At 36.1% G+C, this 15,961-nt stretch overlaps 1 protein-coding gene across 1 annotated transcript in view; it reads left to right on the plus strand.

Annotated features, from left to right (window-relative positions):
• nsg2 (neuronal vesicle trafficking associated 2) overlaps positions 1 to 15,961 on the plus strand; it is a 32,010-nt gene that overhangs the window by 5,634 nt on the left and 10,415 nt on the right. The window contains exon 3 of the mRNA XM_015009263.2: positions 6,133 to 6,243. Coding sequence (XP_014864749.1) covers positions 6,133 to 6,243 — 111 coding nt within the window. The remainder of the gene's footprint in view (positions 1 to 6,132; positions 6,244 to 15,961) is intronic.

Below are 15,961 nucleotides of genomic sequence, written 5' to 3' on the forward strand. Positions count from 1 at the left end.
TACTAAAGAGAAATCTTGGCCCTCTCTTCTTTTCAGAATCCTTTTATTTCAGCCACATTGGAGGTATTTTAAAGATGTACAGCTTTTATTTAGGTCATACTACAGTATTTCAATTGGATTCAAGTTTGGTCTTTTTAGGGTTCTTCAGACCATTCTTGTAATTCATTAACCATGTGAGCTTGAGAATAAAGTCACAAGCTAAAGATCAGAAAATCTCCATTAGGATTCATGGTTCCATCAGTTACAACAAGCTGCTGAGATCCTGATCAGATCATCCAGATCGTCCCACCACTATATCCAAATGAAGGATTGATGTTCTGATGCAACATCTTCCAAAAAGACTCTTTTGCCTCTTCAGTCCTCAAAATATTTTCTCAGAAGTGTGAAACATCAAGATGTTCTCGTCTTACAGCTTTAAACCATATAGATGATTTTGTTTTATATGTGCTTCATTCATTTTACTGTGCCTTAGTAAAGTAGAAAAGTCTGTTAGTACATTTTGTTTTGTTTTAGTTGACTAAATTAATGTGATGGAGTATTTTGGCTTTTTATGCTAACCTCTCAAAGCTTGAACATCAAAGTCACAGCGAACACTGAAAATTTCAGTGAACACATTTCTCTATTCAGAAAAAAATATGCATTTTCTGCTCTCTTTCACGCTTTTCTCATGACAACTGTTTTTTTTTAAACAAATCCTACATTCACCCTTATTATGGTGGCTTTTTTCTTAAGGAGAATAAAAATATCTAACTCTTCCAGGGTTAAGTGCTTTCCAGCTGTACTTGCTAAAAATGCTGTGTGCTGCTCAGCAGGTTATGCACATGTTTTGGAACAAAGCTGCTAGAGATAACACTGAAGCTGTGACAGAAACCTGGAGCAATAAACTAAGCAGACTGTGAAATAATAATTAGAAACATGTTTTAGCACTTCATACAGCCAAAAGGAGGACGCTTAATAATTTTTGGAATTGCTTTTCAGTGTTATTTTGGTGTTATATTCTTAATTTATTTTGACCTTAAACATAAAAAAATGGAATGTGCTCCTAAAAATAAATCTTTGGAATAAAAATCTCAGTATTGCTGAATTCAAAGCAGTTTTTTGGACATAATTTAGAAAAAAAACAAATTGATTGTTTATCTACTTATCTGAGACTGTTGTTTTAAATCTGCCCTCCAAAGTTTACAGGGATGATTTCTGGTTCACATGATCAGTCCTGGACCTCATGTCACCCATTTGGTTCTGAGCAGCTTTACAGACACACACACGCACACACACACACGCACTGCCTGTGAAGGACTGCGTTGTAGCTGTGGTTATGTTTTCTCATGGTCACTCTGTTTTGTGTTTACGGTGTGTAACCCAGCTGAGCTGCTTTAAAAGCTGCTCCTACTCCAGGTTTGTGCTGCACTTTTATCCTAGCTGTGCACTTAGAGACTGATTAATTCCTCTGATATTGGGAGAAGGCAAACTGCTGCTTTTATTTTCCAGATCAAAAAGGCGCACCGGGAGAAGCCAGCAGTGCTGCAGGAAGTATTCCTGAGCATTATTAGTCAGATTTAAAAATGTAGAAAACATTTTACATTTATTTCCAAAGCTAAAAAGATGTATAAAAAACCTTTAAAATGAATTAACCTGGAGATGTTCTTCCCCCTGCATTTCAATCCTCAGTGTAATGTGATGGACAAAAATAAGAGTCCTTACCCTATCCTGTTTGTTGAATTATTTTTAATTATTTTTCAGAAGTAATAATTTAAAGCCATTTCTTGATATTTAAAAATCAATCAACACATGATTGCAAATCCAACATGAGTTTATTTCCCTTCGTGTGGAAATACATGTACGATTATGAGATCAGGCCTTCTTGTCCGTATTTGCTCTGAAACATGACATGTTAATATTTACGTTCTGAGCTCCTACCAAAGACAAGCAACAACACCAACGTCTGTTTGTAGTTCTAATCAAATAAATATGACAACATGAAAAGAGCGGCTGATTAAACATTAATCATCTTTGATTAAAATATCACTTGATCCTCTTGGAACTTGTTTTGCAGTGCTTCAACAAAGAGAGATTCCATTTTTTCTTATTTATAAAACATGTTGTTTATACCTTTTATTCATAAGGAAACAAAAGAATTCAAGATGCCAAGAAAAAAATAAAAATAAAAAGCTTGTCTGCAGCTGTCTTCCACACTGAACCTTGCCAAAAACCTACACTCCCACAACTTGCTCTCCAAGGATTACAGATAAAACAGCAATCACTGCTGCAGCAGTTCTGAGGAATAACACACTGGAAAGACACACAGAAAGAGGAATTCTGACGGATTTCCTGCAAGAAAGATCACAACTGAAATAAACATATAAAGAGTTTTCTTACAAATGTAAATTGTTCTCATGTTTATCCCACATTCTCTTCTCCACTTATTTAAATACACAATTGAAACTTTCAAGGCATTTTAAAGGAACAGCTAAATATTCTTCATCAGCTCACTGCATTGAAACACTAAAGTAAAAATATTAATACCCCTTCTGCTTTTACGTATTTTGCTATGTTACAACCACAAATCTATTTTGTTGGGATTTTATGTGACATGCAGATACAAAGTAGCACATACTTATTGAAAAGAAAAAAAGATGCATGGTTTTCAGTTCTTTTTTTTTTTTTTTTTTACAAATAAAACTATGAAAATAACATTTGCATTTATATTCAACCTTTCGATACTTTGTACATCCATCTCTTGCAGATAGTAAATGTCTGTTTAGCTATGCAGATATCCAGGGACTGAAATCTCATCTCATTAATCTCATCTAATCTTTTGCGAAATGGTTGTGGTCAAATTGTAAACAGGATCTTCATGTTTCTTTCTTTAAACTGTGGATTTGTTCTTGCCATTCTTGCATAAAGATCATTCAACCTAAACTGCAAATCTATGGACATCCTTCAGAGTTTCTAAAGATCTTTTTGGGTTTCCTCAAAGATCTCCTTTCCAAGCCTGTCAGTTTAAGTGGACAGCCCTGTCATCACATTAAAATGACCAATTTGTGCATTTATGTTTTGTGATACCAAGATTCTTGTATGTTTTTGGTGTAAATCATGCCTTTCTATAACAAATTGAAATGCATTTCCATTTCTTACAGAAAAACATTTAAAGGTCACATGCTTTCAAGGTTTTTAAAATAAACATTACTCATGAAAATTAGATTCTCCAAGGCTGAAGTGTTGCTTGGAGAATCATTAGCCTACATTTTCTTGATGTTGGACTGTTGGTCTTGCTGGCAGAAAAAAAAAAAAAAGAGCAGATAGTCTGCAGCCGTGCAAGAGATGAAAAGACAGGTAGGACAATGATCTGTAAGGCAGCCAGGGTAAGGCAGCAACATCAAAAAGGTGCAGCACAGAAAATGAGAAGGGAAACATTGTGGTGATTGTTGTTTGTCAGATATACATAGCATTATTGAGCCAGGAAAGTGTGTAAAAATATCAGAAAAAAATAACTGGATTCCTAATATTGCTTTCTTGTTTTGAATCTTCACATCTTGACACACCTGATAAATAAGGAACTGCATGTCTTCATTAATGAGGGTAAGATAACCTTATTTTGCCCTGATGTTGTCCACTATCATGGACGAGAGCCACCTTAGATCCTATCTTTTTTTCTCTAAAAATACCCTGCTTTCGTATTTGTGGGCCAGCTTTTCAGGCATTAGTTCGTGTTTCAGAAGGACCTATTTTAGGATGAGATTAATGGTTGCAAATTAAAGGTTGCGTTTGGGTGGATTTAACTTCTGTTTAGGAACCAGCTCCAGTATTTCTCTCAAACTGCAGGAATTCTATGATTCTTGGAAACTGTGTCTTAAATCAAGACACATGTAGACGAAAAAGAAGTAAAGAAGTATGGAGAAGTAAAGAGACCATAAAGAGCAAATCCTACAGGAGTAATGATACAAGCTAGAGCAAAAAAGAACTAAAATAAAGATATATCTAGGAGGCAAAACATGGGGAGTAGAACTAAAAAGGTGCAGATACATTTAATATTTCAAGTTATGTGGCAGTGTAGTTATTGTACACATAACTACACTGGTAATCTTTTATCTGTGTAGAGATAAAAGATTCTAGAGATTCTTTTATCCCTAGAATCAAATAGAATGTTTTTCTGCAATAAAAACTTAAGTTGAACTTTGGCTCCCTTTGGTACTTGTTCAGTTTAGGCATTGAATACTTTAAATGAACAGCTATAATAAGTCATCTGTAATAACTAACTATAGCTGGATAAAGTCGAAGGACTTCAGGAAAGCTTTACTGTAGAATAAGTGTTTTCATTTATATCTCTAAAAGAAAAAAACGTCTTTAACAACATGCTGTTCTACTCAGGAATCTACATTCAGAGTTTTATAACTCCAGCATTATGCCACACCTCATAACTGCTATTTTTACATAATACTTTACCTTTTTTCCCATAAAAAGGCATAATAAAGATTTTTAAAATGTATTTTAATTGAAGAAGAACAACTAATTCAGAGTTAGTTGGTCTCAAAGGGTTATTTTTACTTTCAGCCTCAAACATCTAGCGGGCAAGGTGAGTAAATCGTCTATGTAGTGTAGTAATATTTTTATCTAATAAAATCCAAACAAATGTAATGAAACATTAGAGATTTACTACACCATTACTTCAGCAAAATCGAAAACAAGCTTTGAAGAGAACCAGACAACTCCAATAAAGGCATGGTAGTATCAAGTTATGCCAAGACTTTTCATAAAATATGTTTCAAAACTACTACAGTTTTATAGTCATATGATAAGTAGAGTTTGAAGCCCTTCATTTGGATGAGAAGTATTTGTTCAAATGCCATGCTACCGTAGATGTAAGAATATTTACAATATCCCATCAGTAGTGTAGCTAAATGTATCTATATCTCTATAAACAGCGAAAGCTAAACCCACAACATACATGTGCTCAGGAATGACCAAATGCAATTAATAATTTTAAATATGTCTTTTGACTTTGTACGCTGAAAAAAGCTTGTGTTCATGAATTGTTGGTTTTCAGAACAAAGTGGGACCTTTCTAATCAGAGATGGTGGTGCTGGTGGCTAAAGACGCGTGAAAATGAGCTAAAGTTGATTGATAGCCACTTCACTGGGTAATAAGAAACAAAGGAGTGAGACGTGGAGGTGGGGAAAATGTAATGAAACAACATAAACCCCATTGTGTTTGAAACCTGGAAGCTCTGAGCATTTTGTTGTGAAATGACTTCAAGAATGAGAAAGTTGTGATAAAAAATTAGACATTAAAAATGGCAAGCAAGCCATTTGTGCTGCTACACCGACAGCCGCGGGGCTTCTGCGCCTCGGGAGTCCGACGAAACGCGCCGCATTCACCTACTGCAGCTTTCAGCTTTCAGATAACAGCATTGTGGAGCAAAACGAAAGCTTTGTTGTTCAGATAGTGGAGTCGGTTTGTGTGCACAGCAGTTTCTGGCTTTGTCTCAAAGTGACAGTGAGCCGCTTAGCAGCAGCACAATCAGCCACAAGGACACTGAGACATTGGCCTTGTTTTTCTTTTTTTCCTCCACCCCATTTTCCTTTGCTGTGTTCAACATCTCTTACCCTGAATCTTGGGGATTACTAACCAGGGATTGCAAAACAGCAGCTTAAACACTGTGTCCATTTCAGGATCGCAGTGGTGAATTTCCATCATCTATAATAATGAGGTTAATTATTGATGAATGTTCCCTGATGTCACATTTCAGTCCTTTCAGTAAATGAACGAACACACAAGACAAAGAATAATGCACACATACTCATACTTAAGGGCAAAATTAGAAAGACAAGTCATATTTTATAAGTGTGGACAGAAGTCATAGTGCAAACTTTATGCAGAAAGAGTGCAGACCAGGATTTGAACCCATGACCTTCAGCAGTTCATGGCTTATAGTTGACTCACACTGTTTACTGTTAACTTGTTGTGTTTCCTCCAAAGTCAAATGTTTGTGCTGCAGTGATCATATTTAATCCATGTTTTTAAGGTGTTGATTTCTAATAGCAACATTTCTGAGATATGAGGTGGTGTCACTGTATGAAAAGTTTGAGAAAAATTATGTTTGTGTTTAAATTTCCTGTTTTGTTTTTTCTTCAGGTGGTGGTGAAAACTCGGACAGAGTACCAGACAGAGAAGAAACGGCTGAAGGTTCCCAAGGTGGAGGAGTTTACTATCAGCTTCACCGATGGGGTTTCAGAGAGACTCAAGGTAATAATAAACATTCAGTTTTATTGTTCTTAAACCTTTGGGATTACAAAAAAATACATAGTGTGTTGTTTTCTCCTACAGCAATCAAACTTTAATAACTGAAATAACTAATAAATAATTAATTGCAGGTCTTTAAGTTACAGATTAAACTATGAAGGTCTATGTGCAGATGTTTCACTCAACCAGCTGCAGCCAGGTGTCTTTAGGCCAGTCTGATTTTGTTAAATTTGAAATGCAAACTCTTCAAAGAACAGCATCTTTATTCCAACCGAGGAAGAATAATTTATTTACCAAGAGTTCACTATCTGCTATTATAAATTAGATGCGACTGTCTTAACATTACAAGTTGACTGTGAAGATTATGGCATGAAAATGAGTGGGTTTGTGTTATACATGGTTTCTTTTTTCATGTCACTGTCATGTCACCCAATGTCGACTGTAATAATGAGGTTAATCTTTGATAAATGTTCCCAGATGGCACTTCACTGTGAATCTATCCTCCCAAGCATGGCTGTCCTGATTCCTGGTGAAATTGTTAAAACATTTTAACCCATTTTATTTGTAGACACCCCTAAGAATGTTCTGGTTATCGTAGGAAACTTTGCGTTTTAGGTAGAAATAAAAAGTTTTGAAGGAAAGAGGCTTTCAAAGCAGACCCTGCTGCACCTTATGGTCTTGTACTTGCATCTTGAGGGCAATAAGGTTAGATATTTATTAGGTTGGTGCATCAAATTATGCTACATTGAAAGAGTGGGTGAAGTGTGACACTATGGTGTCGTAGCCCAGGAGAGAGATATTGTCTTGAGTGGGGAAAGGAACAGTCATGTCATTGTGCTTACTGATGGGTTGATGTTTAATATATCAAGTGTGTATAGAAATGGACTGAACACACAGCCCTGTGGTGCTCCGGTGTTGGTGGTGACAGCTGTACAGAGGAAATTGTGCTTGTGATCATTGAACCAGGTGTGGATGTTGAAGTGATTCAGATTCTGATGCAGCTGAATGTATTAACGCGTCATATCAAAAAAAAAAAAAAAGTTAGCACAAATACACACTTCTGTCTTGGTTTCTCTGTACTTATGTGTTTTGCAAATCATATTTTTATCTCTGTTTTACATCTCAGTGGAAAAGAGTAACACATGTAACTCCAGCACTGTGTGTGTGTGTGGGGTGTGTGTGTGTGTGTGTGTGTGAATCACACAGTCACTGTTCCACACCGTCTGCATGACCCAAAACACTGTCTGTTAGGTCTTTCTGTCGTCACGGGAGACCAGAGATCTCATGTTGTCATGGCAGCAAAAAAAAAAAAAACCTCCCTCCATGGCAACCCCGACAGAGAGCAAAGGAGGAATAGTGTGTGAACAGAAATGTGCAAATGTGTAAATGAAAAGTGTAACTCTCATCTGAAAGGTGCCTGTTAAAGACAGAGGGGGAACAATTAGAAAGAGGGCATAATATATGTAGAATGTGGAGGGAAAATTAGGCCTTTTATAAAGATAATATAATTATGTTAGATTAAAAAAAAATGTATTTTTACTAAAAACTGCCTTTCAGAAAATAAAGGTATGACCACGTTTGAGAAGCCTAGTATGATGTGAGGCGTTGGCATGACTCCTTAGAGAGCCGTTTATCTTTTAGAAACATTGTAAATACTCCATCTGTTTTACTGTTATTGGCCTCAGAGCTATAAGAACAATAATATAAAAACACCAACTCTGAAATAACAGCAGCAGAGCTGCATTACAAAGTAATATTGGTCATAAGTCACTGAAGATTGCAATGTGTGACTTCCATGGATCCATTGGACTGGTTGCTATATATTTTGACTTATCTTGTTGTGATGAATGGAGTTTGAATCGACCTTTTCAGGGCAAACCTTTTTTTTTCCCAAACTGTGCTTTTTAACCTGCAAACAGCAGTAAATCTAAAAATACCCTAAACCGTTTTTTGTAGACTTGTGGATACAGCATATTTGTGGTTTTAATAAAGAAGGGACTGATTTGAAGTAGGAAGCATAGCAAGAAATATGAAACATCCTTTTTAGGACGGACGGGGTGGACCATAGACTCCTGGTAGAAACATTTTTTGGCCTGTTTTTTAAGGTTATTCTGTTTTGGATAAACTTCCAGTGGAATGTAGCCTAATTCCAACGGTGGATTAGGCCATCTTCTCTGCCTTGTCGCACCACATCCGGTTTTGTTTGGCAAAAATACATTTCAGTCTCTGTGATTTTGTGCGATGTCTCTTAGTTTTTGTTTGCTGAGCTGAACAGTTTGCTTCGCTTGACAGACGGAGCTGATTCTGCAGGCACAGAAACATCCACAAACGTAGTTCACAGAGCGACCCGCGCCCTTCTGTGCAGAGCAAACATTTCCAGTCGAAATGCTTGCATGCACATCTTCTCTCTCTTCAAAGTCTTGCAGATTGTGTTGATGGATGAAGAGCTCAGATTGTGAAATGCTCTTTAATCTGCCCTCCCTCTCCGCCTTGTCTCCCAACACTTCACCCGACTCCTGTGTCTGTCTTTTCACTTCATATGTATCTCTGCTGGCAGGACAGCTTCCTGTTTTAATCTTTTTCTGTTTAATTCCCCACTGGAACTGTTACAGTAGACTTTTACTTATAAATGATACGTCATTTTTGCTGACCTTAACCACTTACTATAGCACAATCTTCCATGGCAACCTTTAAACCTCTAAAAAATTGGTGTCAAAATATAGTAGGAAAGCCATCCAACTTTCTTCTCATCCATTTCCCCAGATCCATTCATCCCCAGTTCCTGTTTTTCACAGTAAAACTTCTCCTTATAGCAAGCTGAGCTGTCATTGCTTAAAGAGTCCTTACTCTCCTCCTTTTCATGATCCATAAGGGAGGACAGTCTCCTTCATTCGTCCCTTGCCGTCTGTCTCTGCTCCCCTCTTCCTCTCTGTCCCTCTTGATACTCCCAGCAGGTAGAAGCTGCTGGAAGCTTCTTTTCTTTTCTCTCTAGGTATTTTTTGTTCCATATAAAGCTTTAGAAGAAACAATTTCCCACCTTTTTAAGAATCAGACATTTAAATTGAAAGCTTCTGAATTTCCTGGCGATCGGATCAAACCGAACTTTGAGAGATTCTTGCTGGATGGCAGTCTTTCTGAAAGACTATAATGACTGAACAGGTTTTACACGGTTCAAAGCAGATATTTACACAAAGACTGCATATTTCTCACTCTCTAACAATATACATTTATTATTTCAGGTCAGTTTGGATTGACAAAAATATTTCTGTTTGCTAAATACAGAATAATGAGGTTGTCAATTTGTTAACATACTCTAAGAGTACTATGCCTTTAAATCTTTTGGGAAAGTGAAGATAATGATCCCGTGGCTTTGCAAATGTTGAATTTCATTACATTTAATTTATTTCTTCTTTAATTTTTTTCTACATTCATTTAAAAGAAACTCATCAGACACAGCTTCCTTGTGTGATATCATTATAGAAAACTAATAAAATCAGAAAATATATAAGAGAGGTATTAATGATTCTCTACAAGTCTGCAGGTGCCTCATTCATCTCTTAAAACAATCACTTGGAAGGCATGTGGATGTTCAGGTTCTGCATGTGGTGGGATGCAAGATGTTCGCATCAACCAGAAAACAAAAGCTAATGACTTGTGAAGCTGCTAAGAGTGTCATCATCCACAGCAAAGTAAGTAGCATTATTTGAAAAACAATCTTAAAATCAAGTTACAGTTTGTAAATGCACTGAGGAACAAATTTGTTTATTTTTTGGAAACATGTCCTATATTCTGAATAAACTAAATTTAAAGTATTTAGCAATAATGGCCATCAATGGAGGACAATATGTGAAGTTAATGGACTTCACAAAATAAATAGTATCATGAGCAAAAATATATTATGAGACAGATGAACAAGAAAGTCCATGTTAGTTTGATTTATTGTCATTGAGAAAAAAAAGACGTTTCTTTCATGTAAGGTGTATGTAAATATATGGCTTCAACAGAGTAATCAACAGCCTCTGTGGCTGACAGTTTACAGGACAATATGACAAAACCACAGTTCATGTCTTTAAACTAAAAATCCTATTTTGTTACGAGAAACAATTTGCTACTTGATTAATAATATAACATCCATGCACACTGCCTTATATCTCAGATTAAAGTCATTAGTCGTAGTTATTTTATATTATAACAGTTTTACAACTACATGAAATTTGCAGTTTGTCAATTAGAAAATTACATGAGTAATAGAAATAACACTCAATGAGTACAAAGGAGGAAAGAGCTAAATTTAATCTAATCTGGATTTTGAGTGGAAATTATAAGCCAGCCTGACCTGAATCCTTTGTTGTTGTTTTTTCCATCATTGAGCCAACTTAAGCATTTTCTGGCCATATTCTCAGCTCCTGCAGTCTGTGGTTGAGAACATATTCAGCTATTTTTTTAAAGCCCTATTACACACTGTAACACGCTAACAAATACATGCAACCCTGAAACTAAACATCCTACATCAAAAGATTAAATAGCAAAATGCTCCTTTGTGGAATATTTGATTGGAATTCACCTCCCAACCTTTGCTGTTTTTTTTTTTTTTTTTTTCCAGACCGCTGACTTTCCCCCGAAGCAAAAGCATAAAATTGTGTTTCCGAAGCAGGAAAGCAGCACAGGGTCGGTGCTGCAGGGCAGGGTTTAAAAGATGCAATTGTGGAGGTTTTGTGAAAGGCAGATTATATTTATACTTTACTTCCATTTCTTTTAACTGTGACCAAAATTCACCATATCTACACACAAACACATATGTGTCTTTCTTAACCTCTAAACTCTGTTCACACCTTAATTTTAAATACCACTTCTTATGGAATCTAGGCTTTGGGCCCCAGAAATGGGGCCCAAATGAAAATATTTGTTGCAGAAATTAACCTTACAAAGTGAGAAGTGCTTAAACGCACGCACTTGAAATTCATACAAGAACTTACACATTCACACTTCATTTCAAATCCCTGTACACCTTCACTACCAAATCAGACACTCTGGACACCAGCAGAAGTTAGAGAAGCTTTGCAAGTAGCAGAGACAGCCATCTTCCAAAACAATTATCCCATTATTACCTTCACTTTTACCTTCAGATAAAAGCTTTTCTGCAGGCTGCCGCCTCCACAAAAGGCCTTCTCTGTTCATCAGGTTGAAGGTAATTACCGCTGTAGGTTGGAAACCGTACACATTTTCCAGTTCCACGTATCGCGCCTGCCTGCTCTCTGTGGATGACTAACAGTGCACTGATTATAGGGAGTGTTCAAAGCCTTCATTGGATTTCAAACACCCACACTGATGCACACATGTGTACTCTCAAATGAACAATAGAGGAAAACAACACCACTAGTATTACTAGCATGCAAATTGTTCAAGCAGAAGCTGAACTTAAGGGGACGTTTAAGAACTTCTGAGGATAAGAATAGCTTTCTGTTGGTTACGTAAGAGAAACATTGTACTTCAAACAACTGAACTTATATGTTAAAAAGCACATATATCGTATTTATTTTACTGAATCTGTATAAGATATAATCCAGAATTTTCTCCAGCAGATACCTAAATGAGAAAAATATCTCTGAATATTTGAAATAATGAATTTCCTTAACAATTTGGACAAATGTATTTATTGCATCTTATTCTTTTAGAATTGAACATAACAGAAGGCAAGACAAGAATGAAGGGAAACAAAATCTGAACTGTTTTGTAGGTTGAGGGTCTAATTTACAAGTGGAGGACTTGGATTCATGGATAAGTGCGGATATTTTACTGATACCGAAGCCAGAAAGTGTGGAAGAAGAAAGTGGAAATAGCGGTGATGAAACGAGGAGACAGTTGCAGTTGAAAATCTTTTCAATTTTTGAGGTACAAAAGTTTATACATCTGTTGCAGAGGGCAGTGGAATACATAAAGAGAAACGGTGGAAGGGAGCTGAATAATCTTACCAAGTCTGGAGATTATGGTGAGATTATGGTATGTGAATTTCCTTCAACAGACTGGATGAAGGAATCGTAATTAACAGATTTTGTACTCATAATCTGTTTTTTTGTATTTCAACAGGTTCAAATTATAATTACAAATATTTTCAGAGCAAAACATCTTAGAAACATCTAAAAATTGAACATTTCATTATGGTCAAGCCATGTTACACATGAAGAATTACTTCAAACATTAAGGTAGTTTTTCCTTTACAATATTGTAGTCAAACGTCAAATTTGATTACCTTCATCTGTTTACTGCCTACTACTGCTACTGAAAGGCGGCAGGAGGAAGGGACACCTGGGCAGTAGCATGGTAGCATGCAATGGATTTTAATGATGCATTGTGCTTTTCAGTTTCAATTGCTGGTATCATGCAGTAAACTAACAGTCTACCAAAAATGGATCATGCACCATGGGAGATCACATAGCTTGTAAACTGCATTGTAACTCGCAGTTGTTTTCGGTTTAAAACAGATCCACAAATCTGACATGGAGGAGTGAAAGTATGTAGGTCATTGTTGAAAGAAAGTCAGAAGAATTCATGTTTTGAAGTTTTCCACAAGCCATTTAGGAGACACAACAAACCTGTGGAGGAATGTGACCTTGTAATATAAAACCAGAAATGCACCTGTGGCCGAACATACAAAACAATATGAATGGCAGAAAATTAGCACTCTGAAAAAAATCCCATGGTGAAACACGGTGATAGCAGCGTCATGTTTTGAAGTTATCAGGGACAGGAAGCCAGTTAGAGGTGATGAGAAAATGGATTGAGCTCAATACTGGAAGAAAATCTGTTCCATACTGCATTAGTTTCATGAGTAAACTGTCAAAGCTTTATAAACCATGTTTGCCAATTTTATCCACATCATTTTTTTTCATTTAGGCAAGCTTCTGGGAAGCATATTAGAAATGTATGCATTAATCTTTAATCAACATTCAGGAGGGCAAAATGTTCCTGACTGAGAACTGCCAACAATGTAAGTGGAAACATAAAGAACATAAACATGACTTTGGTAAATCAGACTGATAAAACGAAGGAACAGAGTGAGAGGTCATGGCGCTCCCTTTCCTCTGCCTAAGTCTTTCACTTTGCTGCTCCTGTTCTGACAAGCTGAGCCATGGGAGCAATTAGGAAACGGGCTGACTGCAGAGGAACGGTCCGACCTGCCACTTCTTACTCCTCTGTTGTTTCCTCTTACTTTAACATTTGTCCTCACAATTGATCCATCTCCTGTAGGTTAGCTCCAAGCTCTGCAGACATCAAATATTTACATTTTTAGAAGAGAACTTGAGATGAGTTTTAAAGCTACAAAGCAAATATTTATAGCTGCTTCTTCATTTTCAATTTGATCATCTGTTAAAACAAAAGATTAGTCAGGAAAAGATGTTTGCTGTTGGCACATTTTACTGTATTTAACTTTGAAGGTTTCACCATTCCTCAATTTAAACTAACTGTGAAAAATATGCAGCTGGGTGTTTTTAACTGCTTACCGTATAATCTAAAAAAGTGCTAAAACTATTTAAAGAAAACTTATGAAACATAGTCCAAGGAAAAACAAGCTTTCTGGTGAAAAGGTGTAAGCGCAACTTTAATCTCTGGGGCAAAAAGTTTCTCCATCTAACAGAAATAACTCTGTGTAGGTGTGTTGTTGCGTAATTTCCATCAGCTATTCCTTTCTGCAGTTCCATGATTCCTTAATATGTTGCATTTTTTATAACTGTTGCAATTGGTTGGTTTTGTTAAATTTGTGTACCATGTTGCAACAACCTTTGTCCAAGTCAGATTTCTCCCACTGGAGACTAAAGACAAAGAGTTGAACCTTCTAGAATTCACTGTCTGTGATTAAAAGATTATTAAAAAGATAAATCATAAATGTCTCAACATATATGCATAAGGATTATAGGTGCATCATATAGAAAACATATAATTGTGATACCATTGCTCAATACTGGGATTGCAGTATTTATAATTAACCCACATTTTCCTGGCTCTTCTCTTGTTTTCCTTCATCACAAGTTTGTCAAATGGATAATGTATAAAAATATACATCATATCTGAGCATCCAGGGTGGTCAGCGCCTGTCCAGCAGGCATAAATAATAGAAGGATGTTCATTTGTCTGGCAGTTCAAAATGTGGTGTTTTTATATTTTTAGTCTCTGATGGGTCTCATCATTTAACCACTTAACTACATTCTGAATGTGTCTCTGTCTCCAAGTAGAAATATCTGTCCCTTTTTATCACTTCTACTTTTATTTGTCATTTTTCATTCCTAAGCACTTTTCTTTCCTGAAATTATTCTGGCTCAGCTATTGGGCTGTCAGTGCTCAGTGGATTAAAGGCCGACTTTCTGAAATGGTTTTCTGAAGGTTTGCTGAAAAAGCAAATGGTGTTAGTGCCAATAGCTGCTTCAAAAATGAGCATAATAAATAATATTGGGGACACAAAAGAACGTTAATAACCAAAGGTGACAAGTAGATATACTGTAGTAGTTAATGACTGCTATACGCAAAGTTCAGAGTCATGGGTAGGGAAAAATCATAGTATGGAAATTTGCATTAAATTTATGATTTATAAGGTTCTGAATATGCATGAAAAGAGAAAATAGTTTGGACTTTCATTCATTCGCTGTGGTCAAATTGTTTTATGCACCAAAATCTCTTCTCTTTCTTCCTTTTAGCTTAAGAGTAAGTTTTTATGAACCACTTAAGATCTTAAGAGAAAAGAATGGGTTTCTTGTGGATGTTTGACCTTTAATCATTTTGCAACTGTTTGTGTGTCTTTATCTCTTTAACGTTTCCTGATTTGTATTTATGTCTCATTTCTTCAGCCCACCTGCTGCTTGTTTACCCCAAGAGCACATTCACCTCCAAGCAGAGTCTCATTGTGACATTGTGCATCGCCGCAACCTTTGAAGTTTAGTCTCCATAGAGACCTAGGTTAATTGGGCTACATTAGCATAATTAGCAGCCATCTTCTGCTGAGCTTGCACTGTGTTATTGGACCATGCACGTTTTGTGAGCGTTTCCTTTAATGACAAATCTCCCAGCGAAAAACAATGTTGCAGTATTAGAATATAAAGTGATCATCCCCACAACTGATCAAAATAAAGATGAGGAATGAATTCAACTTGACCAAATTTTATTACATTTTAGAAGAATGGAATTTATTTTTATTTTTATTGAAACCTCCAACTAAAAATTATGAGAAACAATTTTGAGATAATCAATCAGAATCAAGAATTTAATTCATGATTAATTAATATAGTATGTATGCACTAATGATTAAGCTGAGGAAAAGTAACCCCGAAACAAATCCAGAAGGCACAGGTCCCACTGTAACTCTACTCTAAAACTGCAGATTAAAGAGAAGTTTAATCTGTAGTTGTCCTCCCTTTGACTCAGTGAGGGGAAAAAATGTAGAAAAGCCTCAAACTGTGGATTCCTTTGTGAAGCCACCTTCCTTCAATGCTTACATCAAACATGCCGAAACATTTATTTTTGAAATAATCTACAAAAACAATCCTCCTGCTCAGTCTTTTTTGACACTATTATTTCATAATTTCTGGGAAATATTTGGGAATATTTTGTGGATTCTCAGTGAAATACAACTTTGTTTTGGTGATTATGAAGTCAAATTTGTATCCTAAGTGCAACCCCTGAGAGCATTCATGTATTTTTCACCAGTGTTAAGATTTTAAAATGATTTTAG

Source organism: Poecilia mexicana, unplaced genomic scaffold, assembly GCF_051168715.1.
Source record: "Poecilia mexicana isolate PSO_F unplaced genomic scaffold, ASM5116871v1 scaffold_14, whole genome shotgun sequence".
In the NCBI taxonomy this organism is placed as follows: Eukaryota; Metazoa; Chordata; class Actinopteri; order Cyprinodontiformes; family Poeciliidae; genus Poecilia; species Poecilia mexicana.